Source organism: Crocuta crocuta, unplaced genomic scaffold (genome assembly GCF_008692635.1).
Source record: "Crocuta crocuta isolate KB4526 unplaced genomic scaffold, BGI_CrCroc_1.0 scaffold28, whole genome shotgun sequence".
Classification (NCBI taxonomy): Eukaryota; Metazoa; Chordata; class Mammalia; order Carnivora; family Hyaenidae; genus Crocuta; species Crocuta crocuta.
Genome location: NW_027533256.1, coordinates 10350567 through 10367332, shown reverse-complemented (window position 1 = coordinate 10367332; position 16766 = coordinate 10350567). Strand labels below are relative to the sequence as shown.

The following is a 16766-nucleotide window of genomic DNA, read 5'->3' as shown; positions in this document are numbered from 1 at the left end:
TGTCAGCCTGAGTCACGCACAAATAAATGTTAGAAACATTCACCTTCTCCAGTTGATTTTTTACCCTTACATAATTTAGTGCTATAATTGGTTTTTTTCTCTAACATTTAATTTTATAGTCTAAAAACATTCCTGAAGAATAGCTGGATCTCAAAGATCTTGATAATTCTGACTTATGTTATTTCTTTTTAATTTTTGAAGTATGAACCTGTCTCTCAAATTTGGAATGCTCTCGAGGTAACTCCAGTAAGTTTTAAGTATATTATAGATACAAAAAAAAGTGTCAGGTATATTATAGAAAGCTCAATCCATATGCAGTTTAAATTATTTTGAGAGACAGGGAGAGAAAGAGAGGGCATAAGTGAATGAGGGGCACAGGGAAGGAGTAGCGGGGAGAGAGAGGGAGAGAGAAAGGGAGAGAGAGGCAGGGCTCACCTGAAGTGGGGCTTGTGTTTTTACTGGAAGAGGGGCTCATGTTCACCTGAAATGGGGCTTGAGCTCACCTGAAGGGGGGATCATGCTCACTGTGAGATCTTGACCTGAGCTGAAGTTGGATGCTTAACGACTGAGCCACCCAGGTGCCCCAATTTTTTTTCTTTAAAAAAGAAAGAGAGAGAAAAAAAGAGAGAAAGAAAGAGAAAGAAAAGCAAAAGCAGGAAGGAAAGACAAGAAAAAGAAAGAAGGAAGGAATAAAAGAAAAGAAAAGAAATGAAAAGAAACTCTAGTATTTGTCCTAAGCGATGGGGATGCTCATAGGCAGTAGAGAGGAGGAAGAGGAAAATTTGTAAAATTACCTAACTATGATACAAGTTACCTAATGATACAAAATGTCAGTTAATTTAACAAATATTTTTATTGAGAATGTTACATATAATTTGATTTTTTTAAAAATTTTATTTCTGAGAGAGAAAGAGAGACAGTGTGAGCAGGGGAGGGTCAGAGAGAGAGGAAGACACAGACTCTGAAGCAGGTTCCAGGATCTGAGCTAGCTTTCAGCACAGAGCCCAATGCAGGGCTCGAACCCACGAACCGTGAGATCATAACCTGAGCTGAAGTTGGACGTTTAACCAACTGAGCTACCCAGGCACCCTGAATGTTACGTATAATTTAACAAAATTTTTTTGAGGCTTACATATAAATATCACTGTTCTAGGCATAGTGAATCAACACAAATCTTGTCTTAAAGGAACTTCTAGTAAGCACTAGTAGGCATATCCATAAATAACTACAATATAAAACAGAAAGTCTTAAGTGTCTTGTGAAAAAAAAGTATAGGTAAGTTGTAAGAGGGAGAGTTACCTTCTAGCTGGTGAATAAATTTGGATAGACTTTGCAGCACAGCGTTGTTTAAGCAAGACATCAAAAGGTTAGGTAAGTTTTAAAGTCGAGTATAGGAAAGGGGGAGCCTGGGTAGCTCAGATGGTTAAGTGCCCAACTTTGGTTGAGGTCATAATCTTGCGGTTGGTGAGTTTGGTCAGGTCCTGTGCCAACGACTCAGACTCTAGAGCCTGCTTCAGATTCTGTGTCTCCCTCTCTCTGCCTCTCCCCTGCTCGTGCTCTGTCTTTCTCACAAAAATAAACAAACACTAAAAAAAAATTAAAGTTGAGTAGGAAAGATACAGGTGTAGCAGAAATTGTATCTGTGGCAGCACACAGGGAAGTGCTAGGGAAGAGTAAATTGCTGAGTTGCTCTGTATGTAAAATGCCCAGAAGGTGGTGTGTGCATATGCTAAGCAAGACTAGACAAGCATTCTAGTGCCAGATAGTTGGTTATTAGTTCAAAGAGTTTCAACTGTATTATGAAGGCAATGAAAAGCCATTGAAAGCTTTCAAGTGAAGCAGGGACACACCAGGGTGTACTTGGGCAGAAACTGAAGGTGGGCCAACAGTAGGGCAGCAGTTAGATCATTATAGCACTCTTGGGGAGATTGGATGAGGGGCTGAGTCAGGGTAGCTTAGTAGTAGTGATTAAGAGGAGGTAATGAATATGTAAGTTTCTGCTGGATCAATCTATAGGACTTGGCAGTTAATTGATGTGGGGGTGATGAAGAAAGAGGGAGGTTCCAGTAAGGTAGTGAATTACTGGCCCATTAGATTATTATTATTATTATTACTACTTTGCATTTGCATGTGGGACTTTAGAATTCATAAAACACTTACATCTGAGCCCTCGTAACTCTGTAAGTTAAACAGTTAGAATTAGAATGGTCCTTATTATGGATGAGGAAATACAGAATTGAGGAATTTTTTGTTCATACAGAGAGTAAACGCAGATCTCCACGTCTGTAGTCTTCCAGTTTCCTGGCCAGTGCTCTAAAGTTCTCTAAAATCTGGCAAACAAAGCCCTGGCATCTAGTCCTGATTTATGCCACTAAGTGTGAGTGCGGGAAATTCTTTACCTTCTTTGAGCTATAGTTTCTTTAGATGTTTTTATGCTTTCTGTTTTTCAGAGATACTTTCAAGATAAAATGTGATTTTTTTTTCATTACCTCTTTATTCAGCAAGTAATGAGTACTAAATACTGTGCGTGGTACTGGAATACTAGATGTATGAAATACATAATCCCTGCCTTTGCAGTTTTTCATAGATGAGAGGAGAGGAAAAAACCATGTAAATAATTATAATAAATTATATTAAGTGCTATAATACAGGTATGTGTGTATCACTGTAGAGTCACAGAAGAATAAGCAGTTAGGAAAGTCAGGGAAGGCTTCACAGGGAAATGTGAACCAAGTGTTGATGCATATTTGTCATTTAAGTGTAGTAGAATGTTAAATAAGAGGGTAAAGTATGTATCATCATAATAGTAGCTACTATTTGTTGAATGCTTCTGAAAGTCAAGGAACTCCAAGGATTGCTGGTAACAACCAAACTAGGAAGAGGCAAGGAATGATTCTTCCCTAAAGCTTTCAGAGGGAGAATGACCCTGCCAGCACCTTGATTTCAGACTTCTAGCCTCTTTTAAAACTGTGAAAGAATAAATTTTTGTTGTTTTAAGCCATACAGTTTGTGCACTTAGTTATTGCAAACTAAGGAAACTAATACAGTGTGATAGTGGCATGAGAATTCAGTTGGGATGAGCACTGGAGTAATATAGAATTTGAATCATTGTATACCTGACACTAATGTAACATTGTATATTAATTAAACTTTAATAAAAACAAAATGTAACAAAGAATCGAATGGATCGGTGGAAAACCAAGAAAACCCAGGAATAGACCCATGATTATATAATCATTTGATTTTCAACAAAGGTGCCAAAGCAATCTAATGGGGGAAAAGAAATCTGTTTTTAACAAATGGTGCTAGAAAAACTGGATATATATATGGGGGATATACATATACTTTTCCTGCACAGCATATAGAGAAAGTAATTCTAAATACAAAAGTTAAAACCAAAAAGCTTCTAGAAAAAGCATCTTTGTCACTTAGGCAAAGATTTCATAAAAGAAATAAATTAATGAATATTTGTCATCTAAAGACATTAAGAAAATGAATAGACAAACTAAAAACGGCAAAATATCTGCAACAAGTCTATCAAATAAATGAATTGTATTTATATATTCCAAATACTAAATACTAATACAAAAGTATTAGAAAGGCTGAAACTAAAATAACCCAGCTGTAAGTAGAGATATGAAGCAACTGGAATTCTCATACTTTGTTGTTGGGAGTGTACAGTGATACTACTGTGTTATTACACTGGGGGAAAGGTGTAGCACTTCTTTGGGAAACTAAATGTTTAGGGGTGCTTAGGTGGCTCAGTCAGTTAAGCGACCAATTCTTGACTTTGGCTGACGTCATGATCTCAAGGTTTGTGGAAACTAGAGGACTCTGTGCTGACAGTCAGAGTCTCTCTGCCCCTCCCCCACTTGCAGAGACCGCGTGCTCTCTTTCTCTCTCTCAAAATAGGTAAAAAACATTTTAAAAATCTTAAAAGAGGGGTGCCTGAGTGGCTCAGTCAGTTAAGCATCCGACTTCAGCTCAGATCATGATCTCACAGTCCATGGGTATGAGCCCTGCATCAAGCTCTGTGCTGACAGCTCAGAGCCTGGAGCCTGCTTCAGATTCTGTCTCCCTCTCTCTCTGCCCCTCCCCCGCTTGCTCTCTGTCTCTGTCTCTCAAAATAAAATAAAGATATAAAAAAGTTTTTTTTAATCTTAAACTAAACATTTACCTACCCTATGACCAATTAATTCTGTTCCTTTCCATACCCAACAGAAATGAAAGTATGATGTACACAAAAAGTCTTGTGTTTTATAGAAGAAAGTTATGGCTTCTTTACCTATTGGCCCGAACCAGGAAACAGCCCAGTTGTCTATCAACAACAGAATGAATAAACAAATTGTGATGTATTCATACAATTGGAATAAAATAATAAAAGGAAGCAAAATCACTGATAAAATGTTGTGTTGAGGAGGGAAAAAAAGCCTTCCGTAAAACAGTACAGATCCTTTGTTTCCAATATATGAAGTTTTACAAGAGGCAGAACTAATCTATAATAGGACAAATTTAGAATAATGGTAGTCCCTCAGGTGTGGGGATAGGAGTTACCTGGGAAGGGGTATGAGAGAACTTTCAGAGTTTTGATAGTGTCCTAGATCTTGATGGGGTCTAGGTTATACAGGTGTAGACATTTGTAAAAATTTGTTGAATGATAATATGCCACTTAAGTATACTGCTTAAGATTAGTTTATTTCATTGTATATAAATTTTACCTCAAAGGAAAAAAAGTAAATAAATATTAAACTCAATATTAAATATTAAACTATACTACTTACTGATACACAGGCTGAAGTGATTAATGTATTGATGTCCCCAGTTACTTCAAAATGCATTTAAAAATGGATTGATGGATGGGTAGATATGTGACAAAAGTAAATACAGAAAAATGTAATTATAGAAACTACTCAGTATATAGGTATTCAGTGTATAGTTATTCTAACTTTGCTGTTTGGTTTTTGTGTTTTAGAGTAGTGGGAGCAGGGAGAGAGGGGTTGGTACGGGGGAAGATGNCTTTCCCCCACCATTTCCGCCCTTCTTCTCCCCCTTGTTCCTCCTAGAGGGAGAATGTGGATCTTAAGAAGGCTCCATGCTCAGTGCTGAGCAAGACACGGGGCTTGATCCCATGACCCTGGGATCATGACCTGAGCCAAAACCAGGATTTAGACGCTTAACCAACTGAGCCACCCAGGCGCCCCTTTGCTGTATCTTTAAAATTTTCGTTTAAAGTTGGGAAAAAGAGGGGCGCTTGGGTGGCTCAGTGGGTTAAGCGTCCGACTTCAGCTCAGGCCATGATCTCACAGTTCGTGGGTTTGAGCCCCACGTCAGGCTCTGCTGACAGCTAGCTCAGAGCCTGGAGCCTGCTTCGGATTCTGTATCTTCCTCTCTCTCTGACCCTTCCCTGCTCACACTGCCTCTCTCTTTCTCTCTCTCTCTCAGAAATAAATAAAACATTTAATAAAGTTGGGAAAAATAGTAACTTTTGATATGGAATTATGTATCTATACTATGGAATACTGTGTAGCATTTATCATTCTGATACATGGAAAAGGCTTCCATGGATGACTTTCTCTTATGGCAAAAAAAAGTTGCAGAAAAATATAGTGTACCATTTAGTTAAAAAAATTAACAAAGTTGAACAGTTATTTTAATTTCAGGGTCATAGGACTATGAATTTTTTCCTCTTCAGATTTTGGGATGTGATATGCTTTTAATTTTAAAAAAGACATTTAATAAAATTTAAGTCTACACCTAATATATACAAATTTTTTGAACATTTTCATTAAAACAGATTATTAGTAACTTCAGAATTTTACTGGGATCTAACAAGGTTAAACTAGTAGATAAAATGGAATGACTTAAGGTGTTTATATATTCACTGATATGTGACTGGTCACTTTTTAAAAGTTGTTTGCTATGAACTGTTTAAAGAAGTATATTTACGGAAACTTCCTCCTTTAGTAAAATGATGGTAGTGTTCTAATTTTATCAGCTACAAATTTCACTTATTCTCTCAATGTTTAGTAGTCATTAATTATTTAATACTTTGTCTGCTAGATACTGTACTTAGTCATGTAAGAATATGTCTGTAGTATTAGAGCACAGTTCATAGATTTAGTTTTAGTTGGTCAAGTATTATACGAAGAAATAAGTAAACATCTCTTATTTGCATTCTTCTAGATATTTAAATATTCATAGTGTTTTGACATTTGGCAAATCAGTTACTCTATTTTAGTAGTTTGTGTTTCTATCTCCTAAAGGAATAGTCTTTCACCAGTTACTATGATTAGTTAGCAGTATGACTCATGACTGTCCTTTAGGATTAGGGCTGACCTATTGAGTGGGTCACAGAAAGAGCATAGAGTTTTCTGCTGTGAGACTCATGAGGTCAGTGATCATGTCTGTTATTGTTTACAGTTCTGTCTTCATTCCTGGCACAGTGTCTGGCACATAATAAATACTCAAAATATTTGTTTATTGGCCAATAAATGCTATATTATTATAGTATTATAATTTTGAAACTCATTGTGTCAATTTTGAATGAGACAAGCATAATGGATTTGTGGGCACTAGAGAAAATACAACACACACACATTCACATGCAGAAACACTTGCTACATATAATTATCTATGCAGACTGTCCAATAGAGGGCAAGGCTTTATTTTTGGGAAAATTTAATGGAGCTCTCCGTTTTACTATCTTATGTTTATTTTCCTTATAATCATTACCATTATTATAAATAAACATTATATATGATGTATTATAACTGTTATTTTTTGTTTAAGGTTCTTGTTACTCTGGAAGTTAAAAATTATTTACATTTTAATTTTTTAATTAAAAAAATTTTTAAATATTTATTTTTGAAAGAGAGACAGAATGTGAACAGGGGAGGGTAGAGTGAAGGCGACACAGAATCCCAAACAGGCTTCAGGTTTTGAGCTGTCAGCAGAGAACCCGACACAGGGCTCAAACCCATGAACCACGAGATCATGACCTGAGCTGAAGTCAGATGCTTAACTGACTGATCCACCCAGGTGCCCTGAAATTATTTACATTTTAAAAACCTTTCACTACTTGTATCTTTATTTGCATTGTACAGATTAATAATAAATAATAATTTGTAAAAGGTAACATTTGCATAAAAATAATATGTGAGAGAGCTTGAGATCAAGGTAGCTTTTTAAATTATGCATTCTATCTCAAGCAGTAGTTGGATTGGTTATGTTCTCGAATGACGTTTTTTGTGTTCTTGTTTGTGTTTCCAAAGCAGCATAGTTCTGAAGTGTTGACAGTTGTGAAGAAGTCCAGTGCAAAATCACTTTATCAGATAAATAAGTGATATTTTAAAGCTTGTGACAGTCAGCAAAGCATGGCAGCAACTACTCATATGTCAATTTTAAAAGATAAGGACAGGTGCCCAAAGGAGAAGCAGTTGTCAGCCCATTTAGACACATAAGGTTAAATGTCTTTAAGTTAAAAATGTTTGGGTAGACATTTCTCCCCATCCCTCCTGCTTAATACAGCTAAAAGCCCTGGAAACTAAAAACAGAAGACAACTCCGGGGCACCTGGGTGGCTCAGTCAGTTGGGCATCTGACTTCGGCTCAGGTCATGATCTTGTGATTCAGGAGTTCAAGCCCCACCTCGGCTCTGTGCTGACAGCTCAGAGGCTGGAGCTTGCTTCAGATTCTATGTCTCCCTCTCTTTCTGCCCCTCCCTTGTTCATGCTCTGTCTCTCTCTCTTATTAAAAATAAATAAAAACATTTAAAAAAATTTTTATAAACGTAAGAATTCTCTGAATGGTGGAGAGAAGACTGACCAGCAAGGGTCTGTGGGACCCTAGAAAGATACCTTAGGGGCCTGGGGGAGAGGTTGAACTCTCACCCCCAGATGAGTGGTACAAGATGATTTCCCCATTCCTCACCACGTAGAGAACCTGAGTTTCAACTCTGAACTGGCAGTAATGAGATAGCTCTTGCCTTCCCTTTTACAGAAGGCCTGCTAAAACAAGGTTTAAATAAGATCCAGAATCTCATAATACCCAGGCTATTCAGATTTCAACCCAAAATGACTCCTCACCAAGAATGAGGAAAATCTGGGGCGCCTGGGTGGCTCAGTCAGTTAAGTGTCCGACTTTGGCTCAGGTTATGATCTCATAGTTCATGGGTTCAAGCCCCGCATCAGGCTCTGTGCTGACAGCTAGCTCAGAGCCTGGAGCCTGCTTTGGATTCTTTGTCTCCCCTCTCTCTTTGACCCTCCTGTGCTCACGCTGTCTCTCTCTGTCAGAAATAAATAAAACATTAAAAAAAAAAAAAAGAATGAGGAAAATAGAGTTGAAATGAGAAAAGACAATAGATACCTTCCCTAATATAAAACAGATATTGGAATTATCTGACAAGATTTCATTTATTTATTTATTTTCAAATGTTTATTTTAGAGAGAGAGAGACATAATGTGAGCAGGGGAGGGACAGAGAGAGGGGGTAACACAGAATCCGAAGTTGGCTCTGAGCTGTCAGCACACAGCCCAAACCAGGGCCACTCAGGCACTACTAGAATTATCTGACAAGATTTTAAAGCAGCCATCACAAAAGCTTAAATGAGCAATTACAGTCCTGCTTGAAGCAATGAAAAAATAGTTCTAACAAAGAAATAATAGCTATAAAGAAAAACCAAATGGAAATTTTAGAACTGAAAAATACAATAACTGAAATTTTAAAAAATGCAATGGATGAGCTCAAAGGAGAAATGAGATGACAGAAGAAACAAATGCTGAACTTGAAAAAAAACAGCAGAATTACTCATTTTGAACAACAGAAAGGAAATTGGGTAAAAAAACAGTTTAATGACCTTTGAGACTATAACCAAAGGTCTAACGTTCATGTCATTTTTTAGTACCAGAAGGAGAGGAGAAAGAGGAGAAGGCTGAAAAAATAGAAGAATTAGTAGCTAAAAACTAGAAATAATAGTTGAAAATTTCCCAAAATTTATAAAAGACATAAACCTACAGTTTGAGGAAGCCGAGTGAATCCCAAACAGGATAAACCCAAAGAAATCCATGCCAAGACTTCTTAAAAGTCAGACTTTTTAAAAGACAAAAAAACATTCTGAAAGCATTAGGAGAGAAATGACACATTGCCTAAAGGACGAAAACAATTTGAATGATAGTGGATTTCTTATCAGGAAACATGGACACCAAAAGGAAGTGATAAAATATTTTCAAAAGACTAAAAGGAAGGAACTATCAACCCACAATTCTATATCCAATGAAAATATTCTTCATGAATAAAGGGAGAAACTATGATGTTCAGATGAAGGAAAATGGAGAGATTTCGTCATTAGTAGACCTATCCTGAAAGAATGTCTAATGGAATTTCTTGAAACAGAAAAGAAATGATACAAGCTGGAATTTTGGAACATCAGGAAGGAAGAAAGAACAACAGAAAGAGTAAACGTGTAGTCAGTATAATAGACTTTTCTCTTGAGTATTTTAAATTGTGTTTGACATTTTGTCTTTAACCATTTTTCAAAAATTATAATATGGTCTAATGTGCTTCTCAGTGTATGTAGGGAAATTTGAAGACAATTATAAATGGGGGAGGATAAAGGGACTTGAACAAAGGTAGAATTTCTACACTGGAATTGGTAAGATATCGACACTAATAAACTGTCATAAGTTATATATAATGTAATGCCTAGAACAGCCAATAAAAAATATTCAAATAGATGTACTCAAAAACATTTTAGAGGGGCACCTGGGTGGCTCAGTCGGTTAAGTGTCCAACTTCGGCTCAGGTCATGATCTCACGGTTCGTGGGTTCGAGCCCCGCGTCGGGCTCTGTGCTGACTGCCAGCTCAGAGCCTGGAGCCTGTTTCAGATTCTGTGCCTCCCTCTCTCTCTGACCCTCCCCTGCTCCAGCTGTCTCTCTCTCTCTCAGAAATAAGTAAAAAAAATTAAAAATTTTAAAAAAACATTTTAGATAAATAGAAATGGAGTTCTAAAATATGTTTAAGTAGCCCACAGGAAGGAAGGAAAATGAACAGATAAAAGAAATAGAAAACTAAAAATGAATTGAATATTTCCTAAAATAAATGTAAATTAAATGGTCTAAATCTACCAATTCAAAGAGATTTATAAAGTGGGAGCAGTTGGTTAAGCATCCGACTCTTGATTTCAGCTCAGATCATGATCTCATGGTTCATGGGACTGAGCCCCATGTCAAGCTCTGCTGACAGGGGAGAGCCTGGTTGGGATTCTCTCTGTCTCCCTCTCTCTGTCCCTCTCCTGCTCATACTATCTCTCAAAGTAAATAAACATTTAAAAAAAAAGAGAGAGATTTACAAAGTGAATTTAAAAAGATGCACTATATGTTTATAAGAAATCATTTCAGACATAATGATATAGGCAAGTTGAAAGTAAAAGGCAGCTTTACTTGTGACAGCCCCAAACTGGCAACAACCAAAATGTCCCTCAGTGAGTGAATAGTTAAACAAATTGTAGTATATTCATACTATGGAATACTACTTAGCAATAAGGAGAGATTAACCATTGATACTTATATCAACTTCAGTTGATCTCAAGGGCATTATGCTGGATGAAAAATTCAATCTTCGAACAACATACACTATTTGATTCCATTTATATAACATGTCAGAATGATAGAGATAGAAAACAGATTTAGTGATTGGTAGGGCTTTGGAATGGTTGGAGGAAGGGGGGGTGACTAAATGGGTAGCAGGAGAAAGAGATTGTAATGAAAAAGTTTTAGATCTTGATTTTGGTGTTGGCTACACAGATGTACATGTGATTAAAAAAATAGCAAAGAATGATACACACTGTACCAGTATTAATTTCTGTTTTTTGATATATTGTTATAGTTATGTAAAATATAACCATTAAGGGAAACCGGGTCAAGGGTAAACTGGACATCTCTATACTATTTTTGCAACTTCCTCTGAATCCATAATTATTTCAAAATATGTTTTAAAAAGCAAAAGGATGAATTATAAGTACAAAAAGGGAATTTTTAAAAAAATATTTATTTTTGAGAGAGAGATAGAGACAGCACGAGCACAGGAGGGTCAGAGAGAGAGGGAGACACAGAAACGAAACAGGCTCCAGGCTCTGAGCTGTCAGCACAGAGCCCGACGCGGGGCTCGAACCCACGAACCGCGAGATCATGACCTGAGCTGAAGTCGGACGCTTAACCGACTGAGCCACCCAGGTGCCCCAAAAAGTGAATTTTTTTTTTTAAATGTTTTATTTATTTCTAGGAGAGAGAGAGAGAGACAGCGTGAGCAGGGGAGGGTCAGAGAGAGAGAGGGAGTCACAGACTGAAACAGGCTCCAGGCTCTGAGCTGGCAGTCAGCACAGAGCCTGACGCGGGGCTCGAACCCACGAACCGCGAGATCATGACCTAAGCGAAAGTCGGACGCTTAACCGACTAAGCCACCCAGGCGCCCCCCAAAAAGTGAATTTTTAAACAAATGTGTTAATGTTTTCTGCATTTTCAGGCAAAGGAAAGCAAGTATCTTTAATGTGCACCTCTAAAATAGGAGAATGACTTCTCATAAGTGTATTTTTTTCAATTTAGTTTTTGTATTTATTACAATTAAAGAGGCTTATAATGAAGAGGCAACCATTTAACCACTTCAAACTCTACCTTTTAAAAAGTAGTGTGTTAACTTCCCATTATAGAGGATTAGGATTTAGCTATCATTCACTTCCCCTTCACCATTAACATAAGCGTTATTTCTACTTCCCATTTCCTACTACAGTTAAAATCGATTTCAGTTAAAATCATTTTAGTTAAAATTGATATGATTGCTTTTCTACTTGCATAACTTTTTGTTTTCCCCAGAATTAATAATTGTCTTGTGTTATTCACTTAGTTTTTTATATATCTGTGATTAATTGAATTCCAAATTTACTGAATTGTAAATATCTTTCTGTTCATTCTGAATATTAGTTTTTCCACTGTCCCAATTTAAAGAGGGAGGTAACTGCAGGTTGAGTTTTAGAGCATTGGTATGACGAAAATTCTTAGTGTTAGAAATTCCCTGTGAAACCAGAGTAAAGTAAATTGTTACTTTTTCTATTTACACACATACCTTGTGCAGCTGCAGATAGACAAATAGATAGTCCTTTATTCTAGTTTATAGTAAAGAAAATCTAGATTTGTGAAGAGTCTATTCTTGGTAATCCCATGGTCACAGAAAAAAGTGAGGAGAGCAGTGGAGTAGAGGTGAGAACACTTGCGTTCTAGTTTTGATTTAATTACTAATTGACAATCTCAAACTAGGATAATCAGGTAACCTCCTTGGCCTCAGTTTTCTTTTCTCTGTAATAATGACAGAATCCGACTAGATAATAAGTGAGACTTCCTTTAGTTCAAATGTAATTTTAAGTAGATAAATTTTACTTTAATCTTGCCTGTTAGCAAATTAGTTAATTTCCAAATGGTTAGTTGGTTAATTCCAAATTGGTTAATTTCCAAATTAACAGAATTGTCATTTTTAGTACTTTTAAAGACATGCCCCGACTTTTTAGAGAGAAATTAGATTAAAAGACCTAATTTCTAAAGCCTGTAGAGATGGGAAATTATAAAAGTAGAAATGGGCTGTGAATGTTTTCTCTGTTATGCTTTACATTATGATATGGAAATTATGGTTTTAACTTCCCAAGGGTGCCTAGAAAAGGAAAATTCTAAGGTCATCAGAAACCTCATTGTTTACTACCCAGTAGGTTAGATTTGTAAAATAATACTGTGTTCTGAAATAATTGGTATAGCTTTTATGGTGATTTCTTTTAAGTTATAGACTATTGAAGCTAGATGTGTTCTTGAGGTTTCTGAGAGAATCCTTAGTGGTCTAGCAGTTTTTAATTGTAACCAAGGGCAGAATGTACTGTTTTTTATTTGTAAGTGTTTTTATTTAATTGTACATGTTGATATGAGAGATATTTGATATTTAGGATACTTAGTTTTCAGAGGTTATCGAGGTAAATTACATATATTTGAAAATGAATTTGTAAGTTCCTCGGAATTCACCTTAGTGCCCATAATGGTGCTTAATGTGTTTAATGATACTGATAATGTACCTTATGAGATCCTGTGAAAAGCAGGCATGTAGTTTAATTTCAAAATAAACATCTGTTCATTGGTTATTATTCACTACAATATTTTATTGGTTTTCAGGTACTTGAAGAAGCAGAAGCTCAACATTTATATCAGTCAATTTTGCCTGATATGGTGAAAATTGCACTCTGTCTGCCAAATATTTGCACCCAGGTTAGTAGAAATAACTTCCTCCTCAGTAGCTTTCTTGAGACTCACAACTAAATTTCTTTTAAACTCTAATGGTCAGGTCAAAGAGAGAGAAGAGAGAGATGGGAAACAGTTTTTGCCAAAGAGTATGAGGATTTTGCTATACTGAAGAAAAGGTTAGAGGCTAGATGGAATGCTGCAAAAAGACATTAAAAATGTAGCATTCAATTTCTGAGCTTCAGTTTACATTGTTGAAGTTTGCTTACTTAGACTTCCTATTCTTTCTCTTTTTGTTTAAACAGCCTCTAACTTAAAAAAAAGTCATTATCCCAAAACATACTAATGGATTTAGAACATTTCAAGTTTATTTATTTTGAGAGAGAGACAGAAAGCTAGTGAGCAGGGGAGGGGCAGAGTGAGGAGGAGAGACAGAATCCCAAGCAGGTTCTGTGCTGTCCGCGCAGAGTCCAACACAGGGCTCCAGTCACAAACTGTGAGATCGGGACTTGAGATGAAATGAAGAGTCAGACACCTAACTGACTCTTGATTAATACCAGATTCTTTCTTTTATTTTTAAAAGTTAAGAAAGCACCATGAGCTGGGCACCTGGGTGGCACAGTTGGTTAAGTGTCTGACTCTGGCTCAGGTTATGATGTGGCGGTTTGCGGGTTCGAGCCCCGTATCAGGCTCTGAGCTGACAGCTCAGAGCCTGGAGCCTGCTTCAGATTCTGTGTCTCCCTCTCTCTCTGTCCCTCCTTTGCACTCTGTCTCTCTCTCTCTCTCAAAAATAAACATTTAAAAAAATTTTAAAAAAGAAAAAAAACACTAAGTATATCTTTGGCAAATTGAACTGCATTTGTTGTTATTTAATGATTTATCACATTAACATTCTCTAGGCCAAATCTAAAGGGTAAATTTAAGATTTATAAAAAGGAAATTAAAGGAAGCGCATTTTGGACATGAACTTTTTGAAAAATCTTGGTTCATATTAAACCACTCTTATTTTTATCTAGCTAAGCATTTGATAATCAGATTTACATGTTCTAGGGTGCCTGGGTGGCTCAGTTGGTTAAGCATCCAACTCTTGGTCTTGGCTCAGGAATTAATCTCAGGGTTGTGAGTTCAAGCCTGGGCATGGAGCCTGCTTTAAAAAAAAAAAAAAAAAAATTATTTCCTCTAGTTTTCCCCAAGTATGAGCTTTCAGGATTTCTCCTCTAAGAAAACAGAAATCAGTTATTCTATTTAAAATCATACTGTTTGGTTATTTGGGGTTAAGAATGTTTGTGTTTATCATTCATTAACCCTAATATCAACATTAATTTTTAAATTCATTTTTATGGAAGACTTTGTAAATAGTAGTTAAAAGTTCTTTGTTAAAAAAAATTGTTAAATAAAAAAAATTTAATGTTTATTTATTTAGAGAGTGCTTATGCATACACTGGGAAGAAGGGCAGAGAGAAAGGGAAACATAGAATCTTAAGTAGGCTGTGTGCTGCTGTCCGTGCAGAGCCAGACATGAGGCTCAATCCCACAAACAGATCATGACCGGAGCTGAAATCAAGAGTTAGACTCTTAACCAAATGAGCCACCCTTGCTCCCCTAAAAGCTTATTTTTAACTAAAACTAAGTAACAGTTTGCTTTAAATGATTGATACATTGTTACCTTTTCTAAACTCATTGCTGAGTTGTAAATATATATAAATATTTAATATATAAATAAATATATAGGGTGGGTCTTAAAAATGGTAATTGCTAAGGCCTAAAAGGAGAGATTTTTGGAAACTATAATGAACTCTTTAGATTTCCCTTGTTTGTTTACCTTGGTATTTTCACGAGGGAAATAGTTGAACTATAAATTTAACCTTTTCTTTTTCTAGCAAACTCTTAGTCTACATGGATGTACATTTTTTGTTACTTAGAAAAAAGTTGTTACATCATTGCACTTTTGATTTATTTTGTCTGTCTTTCCTCCATTTCACTTTTGGTTGGATTCCTGAAATATGATCAGGACAGTTGTCTGCTGGTTTGCAGATATCCAGGATTCTTAGTTCTAGTCTTATTGAAAGGTAGAAGGAAAAGCATCTTTAAATATTATGCTGGAGCATTTTAAAACTTAAAAGCCGATATGTATACTGGCACCTGGTCTTTGGCTTTACTATCATATCTTTAAAAACATATAGTTTAAACATTTTAAGTAGAATAAAACCCACTGAACACAATATTGAGGTCCCATGGATTATACTGAAATGAAAAGATCAGTGAATTTGGGTTTGGTACAACTAGAAGACATTTCAGTCATAAAAAATTTGAAGGAAAAATGTCCTGTGTCTTCCTTGACTTAAAATGATTATGCCTGTGTTCTTACAAGTTATATATAAGTCTGTATACACATGTCCAATTAATTGCTTTAATAAAATTAGATTTAGGTCCCAAAGAAATTGTCAAAGTGAAGTGTGATTCAGAATTGGATGGAAAAGACTTATTTATTTTATTTAGGACTAAAATAGAAAAATTGCTCTGCCCAGCAGTATTTAATCTGAGTGAGAATAAAATTTACATATGCTATAATAGCTACACTCAATGTTGCATTTTTCTATTTCATCTTTTGTTTTAAATTTTCATTGCATGGATAATGTGTATTTATTTCTTACTTGCTAAAGCAATCTTGTTTTCCACTAATAAGTAATGTTTTGTGTTCTCTTCGTTATCATCATTATTGATTAGAAATCTGCAGTTTGTCAAAGAAGTACACTTTTCCAATCATCCTTGATGGACTGCCCTTGACTTCAACAGTGTCGCTGATTTAAGGACTCAAGAGTGGCCTGAAATTATTCCTGCCTTAATTTAGCAAATGCAATTTGGTGCCTCTGCTTTTGAAATTGCTAAACTAATTATGGCTCCTCTTGTCTGTATATTTTGTTTCCTCTATCAGCCAATACCGCTCCTGAAACAGAAGATGAATCATTCCATCACAATGTCACAGGAACAGATTGCCAGTCTTTTAGCTAATGCTTTCTTCTGCACATTTCCACGGCGAAATGCTAAGATGAAATCCGAGTATTCTAGCTACCCAGACATTAACTTCAATCGGTATGTTTTCAGAGAACACCTCTTAAACAGTGAAATAGAGAAGGGTGGAAGGAACTAATATTTGTCCAGTGATTTGCCATAGACCAAACATTTTATGTCCAGTTATCTAATTTAATCTTTATAATGCAGTGAGTTAAGTGGTATTTTTGCCATTTTGCAGGCAAGATAATTAAAGTTCAATGAAAATCTTTTTATATAGTTACTCTCCATTATCAACATTAAAAAGGAATGGGGAAATAATGAAAAACAATGTCATCTGTATAAGAGAATTTATTTAAAATCTCAATAAGAAATACCCATTTTATGCCATAATTCTTTGATCGTATAAATAACAATTGTGAGGGACATGTTGTTAACCTAGTTTTGAGTCAGTACGTTAGCTAAGTTTGTTGTTTTGTTTTTTCTTTT

At 35.9% G+C, this 16766-nt stretch overlaps 1 protein-coding gene across 2 annotated transcripts in view; it reads left to right on the top strand.

Moving 5' to 3' along the window:
* The window catches only part of PARG (poly(ADP-ribose) glycohydrolase), a 127219-nt gene that overhangs the window by 39477 nt on the left and 70976 nt on the right, over positions 1-16766 (top strand). For both annotated transcript variants that reach the window (XM_077746424.1, XM_077746423.1), the window contains exons 8-9: positions 13200-13292; positions 16201-16358. In XM_077746424.1, the coding sequence (XP_077602550.1) occupies positions 13200-13292; positions 16201-16358 (251 nt within the window). The remainder of the gene's footprint in view (positions 1-13199; positions 13293-16200; positions 16359-16766) is intronic.